The sequence below is a fragment of the Chiloscyllium punctatum genome, chromosome 25 (assembly GCF_047496795.1).
Source record: "Chiloscyllium punctatum isolate Juve2018m chromosome 25, sChiPun1.3, whole genome shotgun sequence".
In the NCBI taxonomy this organism is placed as follows: domain Eukaryota; kingdom Metazoa; phylum Chordata; class Chondrichthyes; order Orectolobiformes; family Hemiscylliidae; genus Chiloscyllium; species Chiloscyllium punctatum.
The window spans coordinates 33,764,941-33,780,091 of record NC_092763.1 but is presented as its reverse complement, the minus strand read 5'-3'; the positions used below and the strand labels follow the sequence as shown (position 1 = coordinate 33,780,091).

General features: G+C 44.9%; 1 protein-coding gene across 4 annotated transcripts; it reads right to left on the bottom strand.

The window, feature by feature from the left end:
• Positions 1 to 377: 377 nt before the first annotated feature.
• Positions 378 to 8,468, bottom strand: LOC140495835 (protein sprouty homolog 2). 4 transcript variants are annotated; one of them, XM_072594988.1, is made up of 3 exons: positions 8,008 to 8,468; positions 6,781 to 7,027; positions 378 to 4,724 (listed from the first exon to the last, which is right to left on the bottom strand). In XM_072594988.1, exon 3 carries the CDS (start codon positions 4,673 to 4,675, stop codon positions 3,770 to 3,772), a length of 906 nt encoding a protein of 301 aa, XP_072451089.1. In that variant the 5' UTR covers positions 4,676 to 4,724; positions 6,781 to 7,027; positions 8,008 to 8,468; the 3' UTR covers positions 378 to 3,769. The 4 variants fall into 4 exon arrangements, with proteins under 4 accessions (XP_072451089.1, XP_072451090.1, XP_072451087.1 ...); XM_072594989.1 differs by having other exon boundaries at positions 6,781 to 7,024; XM_072594986.1 differs by lacking the exons at positions 6,781 to 7,027; positions 8,008 to 8,468 and adding an exon at positions 5,677 to 5,828.
• Between the last annotated feature and the right edge of the window lie 6,683 nt (positions 8,469 to 15,151).

The window sequence follows — 15,151 nt, the reverse complement described above, 5'->3', positions numbered from 1 at the left end:
TGCAGCAAGGAGGATAAATGTGATGGACACTCAATTTTCATGTCCCGCAGATTCCCCTTCACCCTAACTCTCAAAATAAAGGTTTAATAAATGATCAGTTTAATCTTTATGTATGTCAATCTACTCAGTATAAACATCCATTCTTCTAATTCAGTTGCGTTTCCCAGTTTGTGAACCAGGTGTTCTGAAAAAAGTGAAGGCCATCTGCCTCGTTTCATATTCAATGTTCGTCTGTGTATAAGCTCTGGGACTCTCCACTGCAACTCCCTAGACTCTGTGATACTGAACCCATAGTGTTCTGAAATCATTGCAAATGGTGTTCAAAGACAAAACGTTTCCTTCCAGGAAAAGCCACAGAATAAAACTTAACAAAGCAATTTAATTTCAAAATTAATATATTTCTATTTTATACTTTATTCAGCTCTGTAGTGCCACCCTTACATTTTTGCAGCAAGTTCTGTACAAACAGTTTCCATCTCTAAAGGGTGTTGTGTTTAAATAAATATTTTATAAAATAAAACTCCAAATAAATATTTAGACTAATCAACATATTGGCAAAAATAGAAAAAGAATCAGTAACGTTTTTTGATTGATATACAGGATGCCAATTGTACCTAAGCAATGCAATAATTGGAATTTGTATATTGGGTAATACAGCCCGATGTTAGCGGGAGAGGAAGTCGGACATTCACCTGAATGCACAATGTACCAATAACCGGAGTCCTTCCTTCATATGGCACCATTCACAGTATTATTGTGGTATATACAAAAATATATCAAAGTAACTCTAACAAGGAAGCAGGCTCTTGCTATTTTCACAGCCCAAAGAAAGCAAGAAAATGCCTGTGAATGCAACGTCGGGTCAGAACTCTCCAAGAAGGCCCAGTGATTCGTCCTCAAACTGTATCAAGGTCCCGATTGTACGCTGAACTGATGATCCGATAGGTGCTCCAAAAACATTCAGGCAATAAAGTGTCACTGCATTATAGTTCAAAAGGTGTTCTTTTTTCTCTCTCTCTGGGATCCTCAGGCAGATTCTACATGGCTTATTCCATCCGATTTCAACCCCTGTTTCACGTAATGATTGTTAAGAGAGAGAGAGAGACCAGGGAAAAGGCTCGTCCACTTCATTGCATAACGTCAAACAAACCAGTCCAGCAGCTTGTCTCCTCGCGGGTTGCCAAGCAGCTTTTAGGAAAACCATCAGCTGCCATCCACAATGTAATCACAGGGCAGTAATACTAAAGGAAAGCGGCCCCTCTTGTTATCGTACTGAATATGGGCCAGTTTGTATTATGAATTACTGTACTAGTTTCAGGTTTACATGGAGGGTCAGGATTGGTCCAAGAGTGCTCATGCTTAAAAATATAAATATATAATTCAAGAAACCGTTTTGATGCAAAAGATGGAATTTAAACCCACCTTACCACACACTCACACAGTAAAAGGCCAGGCCATCCCAGGGGACATCTGAAACTATAAGGTCTTTGCTTCATTTAACTGCCAGTCTACATTAACCAGTGTGAAGAACCACATATGTAGTCAAGGACAAAATAGCCCCCTCGAGCAATTCCAAGACTCTGGCAAACTAATCTGACAGGAGGTCGCTTTCTGCAAATTTGTGTATGCAACGGTCAGCCAGAGCACTTGAACTTCAGAGACTGCCTTGTGTCGCACGCTATGGTGAGGGGAGGAAAGGTTACTGAAGGCACTGTATAGCAATGCCACGGCAGATTCCTTGAGATTGAACACGTTTAGGCTGTTCTTGAAGAGAATCGGGTAATTCAGTTAACAGGCAGGATTGAAAAGGATTTCAGCACTTTTGCCTTAAGAGGAATTGAGTCCACAAACAGTGGTTAAGGGATGGGGGCTAGCAAACTCCTTCAAAACGCAACTGACAATGGGATTAAGTGGATGCACATCTCAATTAACAACAGAACCGACTTAAAGAATAAGTTTAAAGGTGTTCAATTAAAGAATACATCCCTCAGGTTTCCAACTGTAATAGCCCATATAGAACATAGTATACCTCCCGTGATCAGCTTCAACCTTCTAGGAGTTCTGATTTTTCAGGCTCCATTGAATCCTGGAGAGAAAATAATTGATCATTCGAGGTACAGTTGTTCTGCATTATTAGTCACATGGAATAGGGCTCAATAGAGATATTCTCAAAACGGAATTTCATGTAACGTGTTTGTCAAAGATAATGTTAGAATTAAGTTTATGAACGGAGAGTTAAAAAGATTTTTAATTGAACTTTAGAACTGATCCTCATTTACTGCGGGTGCCTGCGGATTCCGCAGCGTAGCTCCACGGAGAGTGGAGAGAAGCATGTTCTGACTCAACAACGTTAATTACACTGATTCGGTTTTAAAACGGGACCGGGGAGCTCTATCTACCTTGACGCCCCTAAGAGCAGTTACCACTTCCCGCCTGCAAGCCAACTCCAGACAGACAAGGCAGCACATTGTGCAACGGAGAGGCCACTATCATTGAGAAAATATTGGATGAGTGTTCAGCAGCGCATGGCGAATGGTTTCATTCATTCAGCGCAGGAGGTGCTATTGTGCCTGGAGCTGCGCATTAAAACAAAGTTTTAGCAATGTTGCTGAAGCACACGTGTGTGTGTGTGCGTGTGTGTTGGGGGGGGGGGTGGCGGGGGGAGGTGGGGAAGGATACCTTTCTCACTATCACATTGGAATTGTGCAACGCTGCTTTTCAAGGCATCAATAAACACGCCTGCCCAGCAGTTTCTGAGTGAGGTCAGCTTCAGTAATCGCCCCTGCCCTCAGAGCCATTGCAGAGAAACACATCGAATGCTCAGTTTCCAAGACATGTGTAGCTCCTACACATCCGAAAACCAGTTCTCCCTATCTGAACACAGCCAGTGATTCACCAACATCACATCTCCACTGCGCGCAACCTTCAGGAACCCTCTGAACCCCGCAGCCAAACCATCAAAACGGTTTCAAACATGTGTCTACAACTAAACTACGCGAATATGTAAATATGCAAATAATAACGATGTTTGTGATTGAGGAGGAGAATATATTTCCAGTGGACGATATCACATTTCCAAGCCAAGCAATAAATATTGAATACGTCTATGGTGAAGGGCAGACTGCATGGTTTTCCCGTGAGCTGAGTGGCCATTGGCTGCTCCCTAGTCCCCACGCTGGCAGTGCTGGAGGAGTTGGGGTGAGGGCGGAGGAGGGGGGTGGGGGGGGGGGGGGGAGGTGGCGGTATAGGTTAGTCCCAGTCGCTCCCAGCCTCAGTTCCTCAGGTGAAGTATCCTCACTGTATGGCCTGCTTGGGGGAGTGTGCGCTGGGAGGTGGATTTATCCCAGCGCTCTCTGGTCAGGCAGTTGGCAAACGGAATCACAGGAATTGGCCGGCAGAGGAACTCACTGGGTTTAGATAAGGAACACAAGGAAGATCCCACAAGAAGGTGCGTAACATGAAGAGGATTGATCGTTCCTTCCTCTCCCCCCCCCCCCCCCCCCATGTAGACTCCAGGTAGAGGTGTGGCTTTTGTTTCGCTTTTCAGGAAGGGATCTATCCAAACATCCAGCCGAGGGTTGAGCAGCCATCCTCTGCCCCAGTCCCCTCTCCCCCACCCCAAGGACCCATCCTGTCCATGTCCTGGGCTGGTCTCGGATTCTCTCTCAGAAAGCTTTTTGTTTGTTTGTTTGTTGTGAAGAGAATGTGCCTTCTGAACTTCCACAGGGTTTATTTAACACCGGTCGCGGAGTTAGCAAGAGCGTCCTGGTCATAAAGGCTTCTCGATGGTTTTCGGGCAAGGCGCGTTGGAAAACTTCCTGCACACGGTGTTGGAGTTCCTGCACCGGCAGCCCGGTCGCTTGACGCCGTCGTAACATCCCTGGCAGAGGCGGAGACTGCCTTTAGCCGGCAGGTAACACCACAGGCACGGCATGAGCATGGAGATGAAACCCATGGCGGTCCAGCGGGCACAGCAGTGGCCTTGGCTGCAGGAGCACGGGTTGTCCGCACAGTTGTCCTCGTCGTCGCTGGAGCAGTGATAGAAGAGGCCCTTCACACAGCACACACACGTGCCGTACTCCAGGGCGCTCTGCAAAGAGCAAAGGCACCTCTGCTCACAGAGCCAGCACGAAGGCAGAGTCCTGGGAGCCGTGCACTCACTGCACTTACACTTGCCGCACTGCTCACACCGCAGCGAGTGTTGGCTGCAGTCCTGAGCGCCCGGAGCCTTCTTCAGCTCGGCTTTCAGGTCAGCCTTGGGCTGCGCCCGGATAATCCCCTGGCCCGAAGGAGACGAGGTCAGGCTGAGCAGCAGTCTCTGCTCCGAGGTGCTGCTGCTGCGGGACGCCGAGCTGACCGTGCTGGTGGAGCGGCTCAGCTGCTGCTGGGGCCCCGAGGCCCGGCGATCCGCCACCCCGCTCAGGCTCGCCTCGCCAGGCCGTTCCCACTTGTGGGCCGAGCCGCCGCCGCCGCCGCCGCCGCCGGGACTGCTCCTCGGGCCGCTGAGCACCGGACGCTCCACGTAGTCGTTGTTGGCTCGGATGGCCCGGATCTGGTCGATGGAGAGCACCGGGCCGTACTGCAGCTCGCCGGGGTCAGGATCAAGCCGCTGCCGCCCCCTGTCGTGAGCGAGCTGGAGGGAGAGGGGCGATGCGAGCGCTGCGGGAGTCTCCATCTGAATGTGGTCGCTGCAGGCCCGGGGGCTGAGTGCACATTGGTCAGACCTGGGGTGGGGACAGCAAACACACACAGAGACACAGAGAGAGAGGTCAGCGAGGTACTTACTGCTGCAACACTAACCCCCACCCATCCCAGAGGGGCCTCCTTCAGGAGGAGCAGCTCCCTGGACCAGCCCATACCCCAACCTTCCTGGTAATCCCCCCCCCCCCCCGCCCCCCAGCCTCATCCTAAGGGACGGGGATGAGGATTCGTACCCTGGTACCCAGCACTACAACCCAACACCCCGCAGCCGCAAACACTGCTGCTCAAACATCCGTGCCCAGCCACCCTTTCAACAGAGTGAAAACATCGCCAGTATTTCAGAGAGACTCAGGCCGGGGCCGGCTGGGATCGGGTCCCGGTTATCACGCCCCCTGCCATCCCCAGTTGGACCAGCCCCTGGGTTTAACCTTGGGGACGATGCTGGTTTGTCAATGGATGGAGCTGGGACTGGTGAAGGTTGGCATCAGCCTGGCATCTTGGCACAGGGAGGTGCTGATGCTCCCAACTTGCGTTGATCGGGAGCAATGTGACCCCAGTGATAGGGACCCCCCCACCCCCACCCCGTGCTCCCATTCCCGGTGAAGGGGGCGCTGAAAGCTCTTTGGCAAATTTCAGCTGAAGCATGGTCACTTTTACCCAGTCGATAATTGCTTTCGATGAGAGATGAAAACCCGGAGATTTCAGGCCCTTCCACTGCCGGGTGGTACCTCGTACCCCAGGCCAGAGCTTCCAGCCCCAGGGAATACTTCCTAACGGACGCATTGGGAACCGGGGCGAATCCCAGTGTCAGTGTCCCAGAGTCAGTGAGACAACAGCGGTGAGACCGCTCTTAGCTCCTGCTCAGCGAAAGACCTAACCTAAGGAATCGAAAATATCAGTCCCAGCCATCCTAGAGCCATCGTAATCCGGGGCAATCCGAATTATAATCTTTTTTTAAAAAATCAACAAGAGCACCTCGAAAGAAATATCCTCATCACGTCCTCCAGAACTGCTGTGTTTTCAAAGCGAGTTGAAATCATGGTAATTCCCAAACCGGAGATTCAGCCTCACCTAACTGAACATTTGCAGCATCTGTCTTTGTTTAAATTGAAGGGGATCTCCGCTTCGGGAGTCAGGCAAGAGTGTAGTGATGCGGAGTTCGAGTGTGGCCGGGCGGTGGGACCCGGTGGTGCAGCACTCTTCCCTATTGAATAGCAGGGAGTTTGCAATTCCGGATGTGCCGAATCCGATACAGCAAGCTGCCTTGAAATGGATACTACATGCGAAACTCAAATACTGTAGCAGGGCCATTAGACAGCGCCAGGGACTGAGTAGTCTCCCCGTTCACACACACACACACCAGACAACTAACAGGAGAGCACATGTACTGGGGTCACATTCACCAAGCCCCCTCTGCAAATCCGATTGGGACTCCAGCAGCATTTAACAGAACATGTTTACTCATCCCAGCCCGAGTTCGGTGTGGGGATTAACATGTCATTTACATTATAGGTGACAAGGTTAATCCCAAATAAAATTGTAAACACAAACATACAAATACAACTGCAAACAGGGGACAACCAATAAATGTTATTTCAGAGAGAAAAAAAATCACCCGGCCTTTCTCCCTCAGTTAGAGTTGAACATTTACCATAACACTGAAGAGTTGTCCTGTACTATCAGTGAAGTTTACACACTGCCTTTCGCCTCTGTACAGATTCTTTAATGGATATGACTGGAGCCGGCTACTCACCCACAGTTACATTAAAATGAGGCTACTCAGGCATTTGATCGATATTAAATATTATCTCTTCCCTCCCTCCCCTTCACACAAGTAACAGGATGCTGCAGCCAAGTCTAGTTTAATGCAGTCCCCTGTGTTGAGGGAGAAGTGATCATTGATCGGAAAGATCTCTGCAATTGCCTGAAAACAGCGTTAACCCCTGTCTATATAAGATATCCGACTCCAGTCTGCCACATGCTTCTAGAGGCGAGTGCATACAGTTGGTGTGTATACATTTGGACAATATGCACAGATTACAGCAGGTCATGTCCTATCCTGGCGTATGGAGTGCTCACCTCGCCGGCACTGTGAGCTGCTCCTTGGCTTTGCTGCTAGTTAGATTGGACAGACACCTTGCCGGCTGCGCTCCGAGTCCAGCCACGCTGCCCCGGTCAATGACAAGCTCCGGGAGTGAAGGGCGCCGGATCCTGGGGCTGTCAGCGCTCACTGACGCGCTGGAAAGAGGGGCTCTCGACCAAACATCCCCTTCGCCAGTGCCGCAGCTCTGCTGCTAGTTACTCCGATGCATGAAGGCAGAGTCTGCTGTGGGAGGGGATGGGGGGCGGGTGGAGGGGGGTGGGGAACAGGAAGCATCAGGAAAATGCACCACACACAAACACACAGTTCCCTCTCTCTCTCTCCTCTGTGTACAGGGACTTGCCCGGTTACAGCTAATGGCTAAATGGCGTCATCCACGTGAAACTGAATAGGCTATTTGCCGTCCCAAAGGTTTCTCCGCATCCGGTGGTGGGCAATTGGTGAGGGCGAGCTACTATTTGTAAGGCGAGCGTGTTAAATCACCCAATCTGTGGCGGGCACAGTCAGCTGGCTCGGCTCAACCTTTCCGTGGAGGCGATGGTCATACCTACCCCGAACTGTTTTATGTCCTGCCCTGAGCTTCCGCTCGGAAACACCTCCAAGATCTCCGTGCCCATATATAATACTTTTTAAAAAAACGTTTTAAACGGGGCAGATGGCGTGCTATTTTGTGATTTTACTGAACTCGGGCAAAAGACAGACACTTGAATAAAGTGGACTAGTATTTCCCATGCAGTTCAAAGCCATTACTGACACTTTCAAAGCTGACATAACCTGAGAGTCGGGGAGGTTGAGGGGTCGGCAGCGGAGATAGGAAGATGTTCTCCCGATTGTGTACCAGAACGAGGACTTCCACCTGTTAGTGTATTCTGAATGGGACATCAACTTGGCCTCCCGTTCGCTTAATTCATAATTTGGAGATGCCGGTGTTGGACTGGGGTGTAGAAAGTTAAAAATCACACAACACCAGGTTATAGTCCAACAGGTTTAATTGGAAGTACACTAGCTTTCGGAACGGAGACAATCACCTGGTGTGTGATTTTTTTAGCTTAATTCATAACATGCTTTCTCCCTTACACTGAATTTTCTAACCTTTTGTTGAATAAAGCTTTCGACTTCTCATATTAATGACTGAGACCCGGCTACTAATCACGTCCAAGGCTTACAATGAATCTGTTTGTGATTTACAGCAGTGTATATCTCACCGCTCTGTATCCGGTTTGCGGACGGAGAACTGGGGTGGTGAATCAAAGCCGTCATCAAGCGGTATGATTTGGTTCTGCAGATGTCTGAATGACTGTTGTAAGAAACATTTCACAGCTCTTGTCCGCTCCTAACCATGCTTCTGAATCATCCGCCAACATATGACATCAGGGTACAGAGGAGGGACTCCAGTTCACTCTCACACTGAGTGAGAGGTCACTGGGTTAACAAAGCCCTTGAATTGCTTGGCCAAAGACATACACGATTTGGCGTGAGCGTGATTCCGTTCGCCTAGCCCATACTTTCATCTCGATTTTCTGACCAACTCCCCAAAGAATTAGGATCCGAGAGACTCAAACTGTTCTGTGTTTTGGAGAACCATCTCTTCAACGGCTATTTTCACCTTTTGAAATGAGTTGTTTTGTTAACTGTCTTTTACTGATCAGGGATTATGTAAGTGTCCCTTTGCGGATATCTCCAAGGAAATTGCTCATCACTGGTTCAGTTGCTTTTCATCTTGCAACGCTGTGACTCCATCAGCAGTAATTCATCACAGAAATATCACTCCACGTACTAGTGTGCACTTAAAAACAATTTTAAATCAGCAAAGACTTTAATCATATTGTCCTTTGAACACCACTCCCGTTCTGTTTCACATCGTTGAAGATTCAGCCAAACAAATATAACATTTTTAAAAATGGAAATAGTGATAGATACGTTTTAATCCTAGATTTTACTTCAAGCTTCCAAGATATATTTTAGAGAATTTACAAATCGAATTTTCATTTATCTTAAAACTCGCCTAACGCAGAGGAGGAACACCGACCGAGGTACAGCTGTCTCCCCTACAAACTATGCAGAGCTTGCTCCCAGGAGCCCAACAGCGAGGAGATCAGCGCTGGGAGGCTTAAATGCCAACACAAAAAAGCACAAAATCTTTATCCTAAGGAATGCAGGCCGTCAGCCAGACTGTCTCAAATAGACATTCTCTTATAAAGAGGTAGGAATGAGTATTAGAACAGTTTGACGGTTCTTCCCCGATCAAATAAAGAAACAAACAGGCCACAGTTCATCCCCCTTCACCATCCACCTTTCACACCAAAGTCCAGTTACCCAAGTCTCGCCATACACATACCAGCCAGCTATATTTCACATTAACAAGAATATGGCTTTTTTTTTGCATGAAGAGGTGAAAATCTTTCTACATCTAACCCTAAAGAAATAGTTTGCAGCCCTAGATTTAAGTGACACTTTTCCAAAACTGTATTGTGCCGTTCACGGCGTTATATTCCAAACAAACTTTGTAATCATTTAATTTACTTTGTGCTGCCAGGAATTTACAAAAAAAAGTATACAAAAACGAAAATTCAAACTTGCAAATGTTACATTTCATGGATCAATGCTTAATGGGGTTATTTCATTTTCTTGGTGACTGCTATATGTTAACTAATTAAAGGTATGTAACCAGCATGACAGTAGTTCGTAAATACTAATACAGGACTAACACCTCTATTATTATATTCTTCAGGGATTCCAATGGTTATTGTTTCAGAACAGCAGGACCACAATTCCAATATTCTACTGCATCATAAGAATGTGGCCATTTATCCCATGATTCTACTATAAAGATACATGTGTTTAACAGGAGTGCCTCTTGAAACTTGGAAGATCTGACTCCATGTTTGCAGTTTAAAAAAAATGAATTTAATTTTTCAAAAAACATAGAAATAAGAAGCTGGTATCAGCACTGTAAAAAGGTATTTTAAAAACAAGTTCAATAACGCCTGTCATCCCTCCCAGTCTACATCATATTTGATTCCAGTTCAATGCCATATACCCTCCACAATAGCCTCATAAACCATTCAATTGTAACAAGCCTAGTCAAATGAGGGTGGAAATATGTACCAGATTTTTCAGAAATCCCACATGCTGAGAATGCATTAAAACAGATAACTGCGAAAGAAGGATCAATTATGGGTTCATTGCTATTAATGGGGAAACATAGCAGATTACAGTGCAGGAGGTCACTCACTTGGCCATATCTGTGACAGCTCTCCAGATTAGCAGTTCAGCGAGATCCACTCTCCCAAGCTTTCCCCATAATCCAGGGAAATTCTTTCCTTCAAGCATTTATCCAATTCCTTTTTTAAAGTCACAGTGAATCCATCTCCATTATTTATCAGGCTGTGCATTCCAAACTTTTACCACTCAATGAGTTAAATTAAATCTTTTGCTGTACACCTGAAATCTTTATCCCTTGTCTGTCAAACCCTTCATCAAAAAAACAGTTTTCACTGTCTGCCCTTTCCATACCCCTCATGAGTTTGCATACCTTTCAAATCTCCTCTCAATCTTTTCTTTCTTCGGAGAACAGCCCAAAGTTCTCCAACCTACCTTCATAACTAAAGCCCGTAGTTCCTGGAATCACTCTCCTATATCTTTCTAAACCCTCACATACTTCCTGAATTAAGGTGTCCAGAATTGAAAACAATATGCCAGTTAAGGCAGAAACAGTGTGTTATATGAGTTCATTATGGTGTGCATGCCATCCTTCCATTTATAAAGCCCACTTTCTCAAGCTGGCCCACCATTGTTAATGCTATCTGTGCAAATAACCATAGGTTTCGCTGCTCATGCACCCACTTTAGAATTGCATCCCTGATATTATATTTCCCCTTTTCCTTCCTTTTAATGAGGTGCTGTGAGAAAGGGACTGAGTGTTGAGAGCCATAGACAAATGGATGACAATACAGTTTTGGAATGCATACACAGGAAAACATGTAAGTCTAATACTGGACATGGTGGAAATCATGGAGTAAGATTCTTTGAGTGTGAAAACTCGTGGATTGAAAGTGAAGCCAAAGGAACTTTATCATGATTCTGGGAGACTGGGAATGAAGTGACAACAGAAATGTAGGAGGAAAGGGTCATATATGGTTGATAACTCTGTCAAGTACAGTGTCGGGGGCAGGACATGGGGGTGTGGAATTCTCAGTGAATTCTCAGTAAAGTAAGAAATGCCAGAAGGACCACTGTGAAAGGTAGTATCATCAGAACAATTGTGACAGAGGTGGAGAATCCAGGAGAATATGAAGGATTCTTTGGTGGAGGCAGGGCATGAGGGCACTCAAGATAATTGCCAGTGTTGATGAGTTTATGCTAATTATTAGCAGACAGTCTATCCCCAGATATTGAGACAGGAAAGTCAAAGAAGTATAGGTCATTGTTGAAGATAGACCATGTGGAGTTGAGAAAAAGGTGGAAATTAGAAGCAAAGTTTCTGCTTTATTTCCAGTGCTGGGTCAGAGCAGGAGATGGCACTAATAAAATCATTGCCACACCACAAATGTTGGGGAAGGGGTCTGGAAGTAGAAATGGAACAAGGAAGGTTGCACAAATCCTGCTAAAGGATAGGCATAACTTGCTGCCCATAAGGATACAGGAACATCCTTTATTAGGAGGTCGTGAGACAAGTTAAAGGAGAAATAGTTCAATAAGGGAATAGTTTCAATCAGGAAAAGGAAGGCTATGTGGGTGGAGAGACTGTTCAAAGAAGAAGAGAGCTCTCAGATTGTCCTATGTAGCGAGATTGAACATTTCTAGTGAAGAGAAGGCAGATAGGGCTAGGACACTGGAAATTGCTGAAATGACATAGGCTGTCAGAAGAATCACAAATTTAAGTGGGAAGAGATTCAACAAAGTTAGAAAAAGTCGTATCAGAATGGGAAGAAATGAGTTCAATGGAGTAGGAACAGACTGAAACAATGGGTCTACTCGCACAGTCCTGTTTATGGTTTTTGAAAGGCAGGTAGAAGCAGGATGTTGGGGTCAGGGATTATTTGGTGGGAAGCTGTGGAGAAGACATCCAGTGGGGCTATGTTCAGTGACAGTCATGGAAGCCATTGCTTGATGTGCAATTGTTGGGTAATCCACGGGGAGGTGGGAAGAAGTGTTTAAGAGTTGGTGTTTCACCTCTGCAAGGTAGTGATCAATACACCAGATAACAATGGTACCACTCATGTAGATTAGACCTGAGAGAATAGGATATTGCAAACTCAGGGAAAGACTGTTTAGATTAAGTGTGGGGCAGAGAGAAATTAAGATGACCAAATCAAGCTGACAGTTCTCAATTTAAAAATTGAGAGTGAGTAAGAGGCCAAATGAAGGGTCCAAGTGGAGGGAGAATATTAGAGGTTGGTAAAAGGCCCACTAATCAGTGATAAGGACATCTGTATAACTGTTCAGAGCAAGGCAGACTGAGATGTGCATTTCAAAAGATAACTAAATTAGTGCATTAGTGTGTGATAGGGGCTGTAACTGCCTAACAGTTTATTCATTTTCCCCTCAGTTCCTATGATATTAAATAACTGTTGCACCAAATCAATTGCTTTGTTTTCAATTTCATATGGCAGTATTCAAAAATGAAAGAAACAGAGAAATAAATGTCTTTCTTCCTGGAGCTTTCATTACAGGGCACATATTTCTCAGTTTTGTATTTCTCTTTCTATATATATATACATTTAGGCCACAACCCAATAGGATGGAAGCAATTTCACCACTTGATCTTTATATTACAATTTCACTTGAATTTGTAATCATTATTAAGTATGCCCTCATTGTCTTGGTTTGGCAGGCTGATTTGTCTGGTCGACAAGGTCAGAAAAAAGATGCCTTTCCAGACTACACTTCTGTCACTGGAAAGGATCACATTGCAAGCTGTCCTAGTTGGCCACCTCTATGAAGAGAGGAAAAGAAAATCAAAAGCTAAATGGGATGATTTTTATTACATCACTGCCTTATAATGGTGTTTAGCTAAGTTGAATAAAATTCTTCTAATAACTGCATCTTTTAGAATTCATTGCAAGGTATTATTTAGAGCCATAGAGACCGAAGGTCTCATATTAAGTTAATTGATTCAAGCTGCAGGGACAGTTGACTGCTACAATTTTTTTTCATTCCTGGGATATGGGTGCTGCTGGTTAGGCAAGCATGTTCCTCATTCCAAAATATCTTTTAGAAGGTGACAAAGACTTGGCTTGTTGAACTGCTGTCATCTTTACAGTGTAGGTACACTCAGAATGCTATGAGGGAGGGAATTTCAGGATTTTGACCCAGTAAAAGGGAAGGGACAGCAATATAGCTCCAAGTCTGAATGATGTGTGACTTGGAGGTGAGTTTACAGGTGGTGGTGTTCCCATGTAACTACTGCCCTTGTCCTTCTGGGTCGTAGAAGCCACATTTTTGGAGGGTGCTATTGAAGGAACTTTGGTGAGTTGCCGCAATGCATCTTGTGGATGATACATACTGTTGTCACAATGTATGGTGGTGAAAAGTGTCAATGTTGAAGGTCATGGATAGGGTGTCAATCAAGTGAGCTGACTTGTCCTGAGTGGTGTCAAGCTCTTGTTGGAGCAGCAATAATCTAGACAAGCGGAAACTATTCCATCACACTTCTGTAGATAGTGGAGAGGCATTGGGAAGACAGCTGGTAAGTTGGTTATGGCAGAATTCTTATCCTTGACTGTATTGTTGAAAATCAGTAATTTTATTTCTTGCCCAGTTCAGTGTCTGGTCTTGGATGTTGATAGTGGTGAATCATCAATGATAATCTCATTTAATGTAAAGAAGTAATTCTTGATTCTCTCTGTTTTTGTGATTGTCTTTGTATAGCAGTTCTGTCATGCAAGTGCTACTTGCCAATTATCACTGTTTCAAGAATTAGGAATGGGCAATAAATGCTGGTCTTGCCTATGACATCCGTACCTCATATTTGAAAGACAACAAGAAAAAGGGACTACATGTTAGTGATTTTTCTTGACTGAGCATATTTGTCCAGACTTCTACCGTTTCAGTGTCTGAGGAGTTGTGAATATTGTGCACTCATCAATGAACATCCCCACTTCTGGTTTTATGGCACAGAAATCAATGATAAAGAAGCTGAAGATCATCGAAGTTAGGATGCTATCCTAAGGAGGTCCTGCTGTGATGTCCCCTGGTATTCAGATGAACTGAGTCCCAGGAACTGCTGTGAACCAGCTGAATTAGTTTCAGCATCCACCATAAGTATGCTCAGTCAAGAAAAAGTAATCACTAACATGTGGTCCCTTTTTCTTGTTCTCTTTCATATATGAGGTATGGATGTCGTAGGCAAGACCAGCATTTATTGCCCATTCCTAATTCTTGAAACAGTGATAATAAGTCACTTTCTTGAACTGCTGCAGTCCCTGGTGAAAAGTGGTTTTCGTATTACTGAATTGCTTATGAAACTATTTCAGGGATAGTTAAGGATCAACCACATTGCTCTGGATCTCTAGTCAAATACAAGTGCCCACTCGTAAGGAAGGCAGAAATTAATGAACCAGAGTGAGGGCAATCTGATAATTTAATGGTTACCATTACTAATACTAGCTATTTTAATCCTTATCTAATGAAGTAATTTGGCCAAGCCATTCCAATATAGCTAGACCACTAACATCCATCTGACAAATTTGAGAATTGTTTGGTTATGCCCTGTCCACAAAAAAAGGACAAATCCAATCTAGACAATTACTGTTGCATCATCTACTCTCAATTATCAGCAAAATTATTAAATACATCATCAACTGTGCTATCAAGAGGCACCTACTCAGCAATAGTTTGTTCACAGATATTCAGAAGGGCCATTTATCTTTAGATCTCATTTCAGCCTTGTTACAAACAAGAATTAAATTCCAGAGTTAGATGAGATCGACAACCTTTGCCAACAACACAGTATTTACCCATATGTAGATTCTAGGAGTTCTAGTAACATTGAAGCCAATGGCAATCAGAGTGAAAACTCTCTATTGGTTGGAGTTGTGGCTAGCACAAAGGAAGATGATTATGATTGTTAGAGGTCTGTAATCTCGGGTTCAGGACATCTCTGCAGAAGTTTCTTGGTAATGTCCTATACCCAGTTATCTTCAACTGCTTCAACAATGACTTCCTTCACCATAAGGTCAGACATGGAGACACTCGCTGATGAGTGAACAGTGTTCACTTCCATTCACAATGTCTCTGATAACAAAATGAGTTTGTGTCCACAAACTTAAAGACTATGACAACATTGAGGCTCAGGCTGATAAGTGGTAATTAATTTTCATACCACACAAATGCTAGGCAATGACC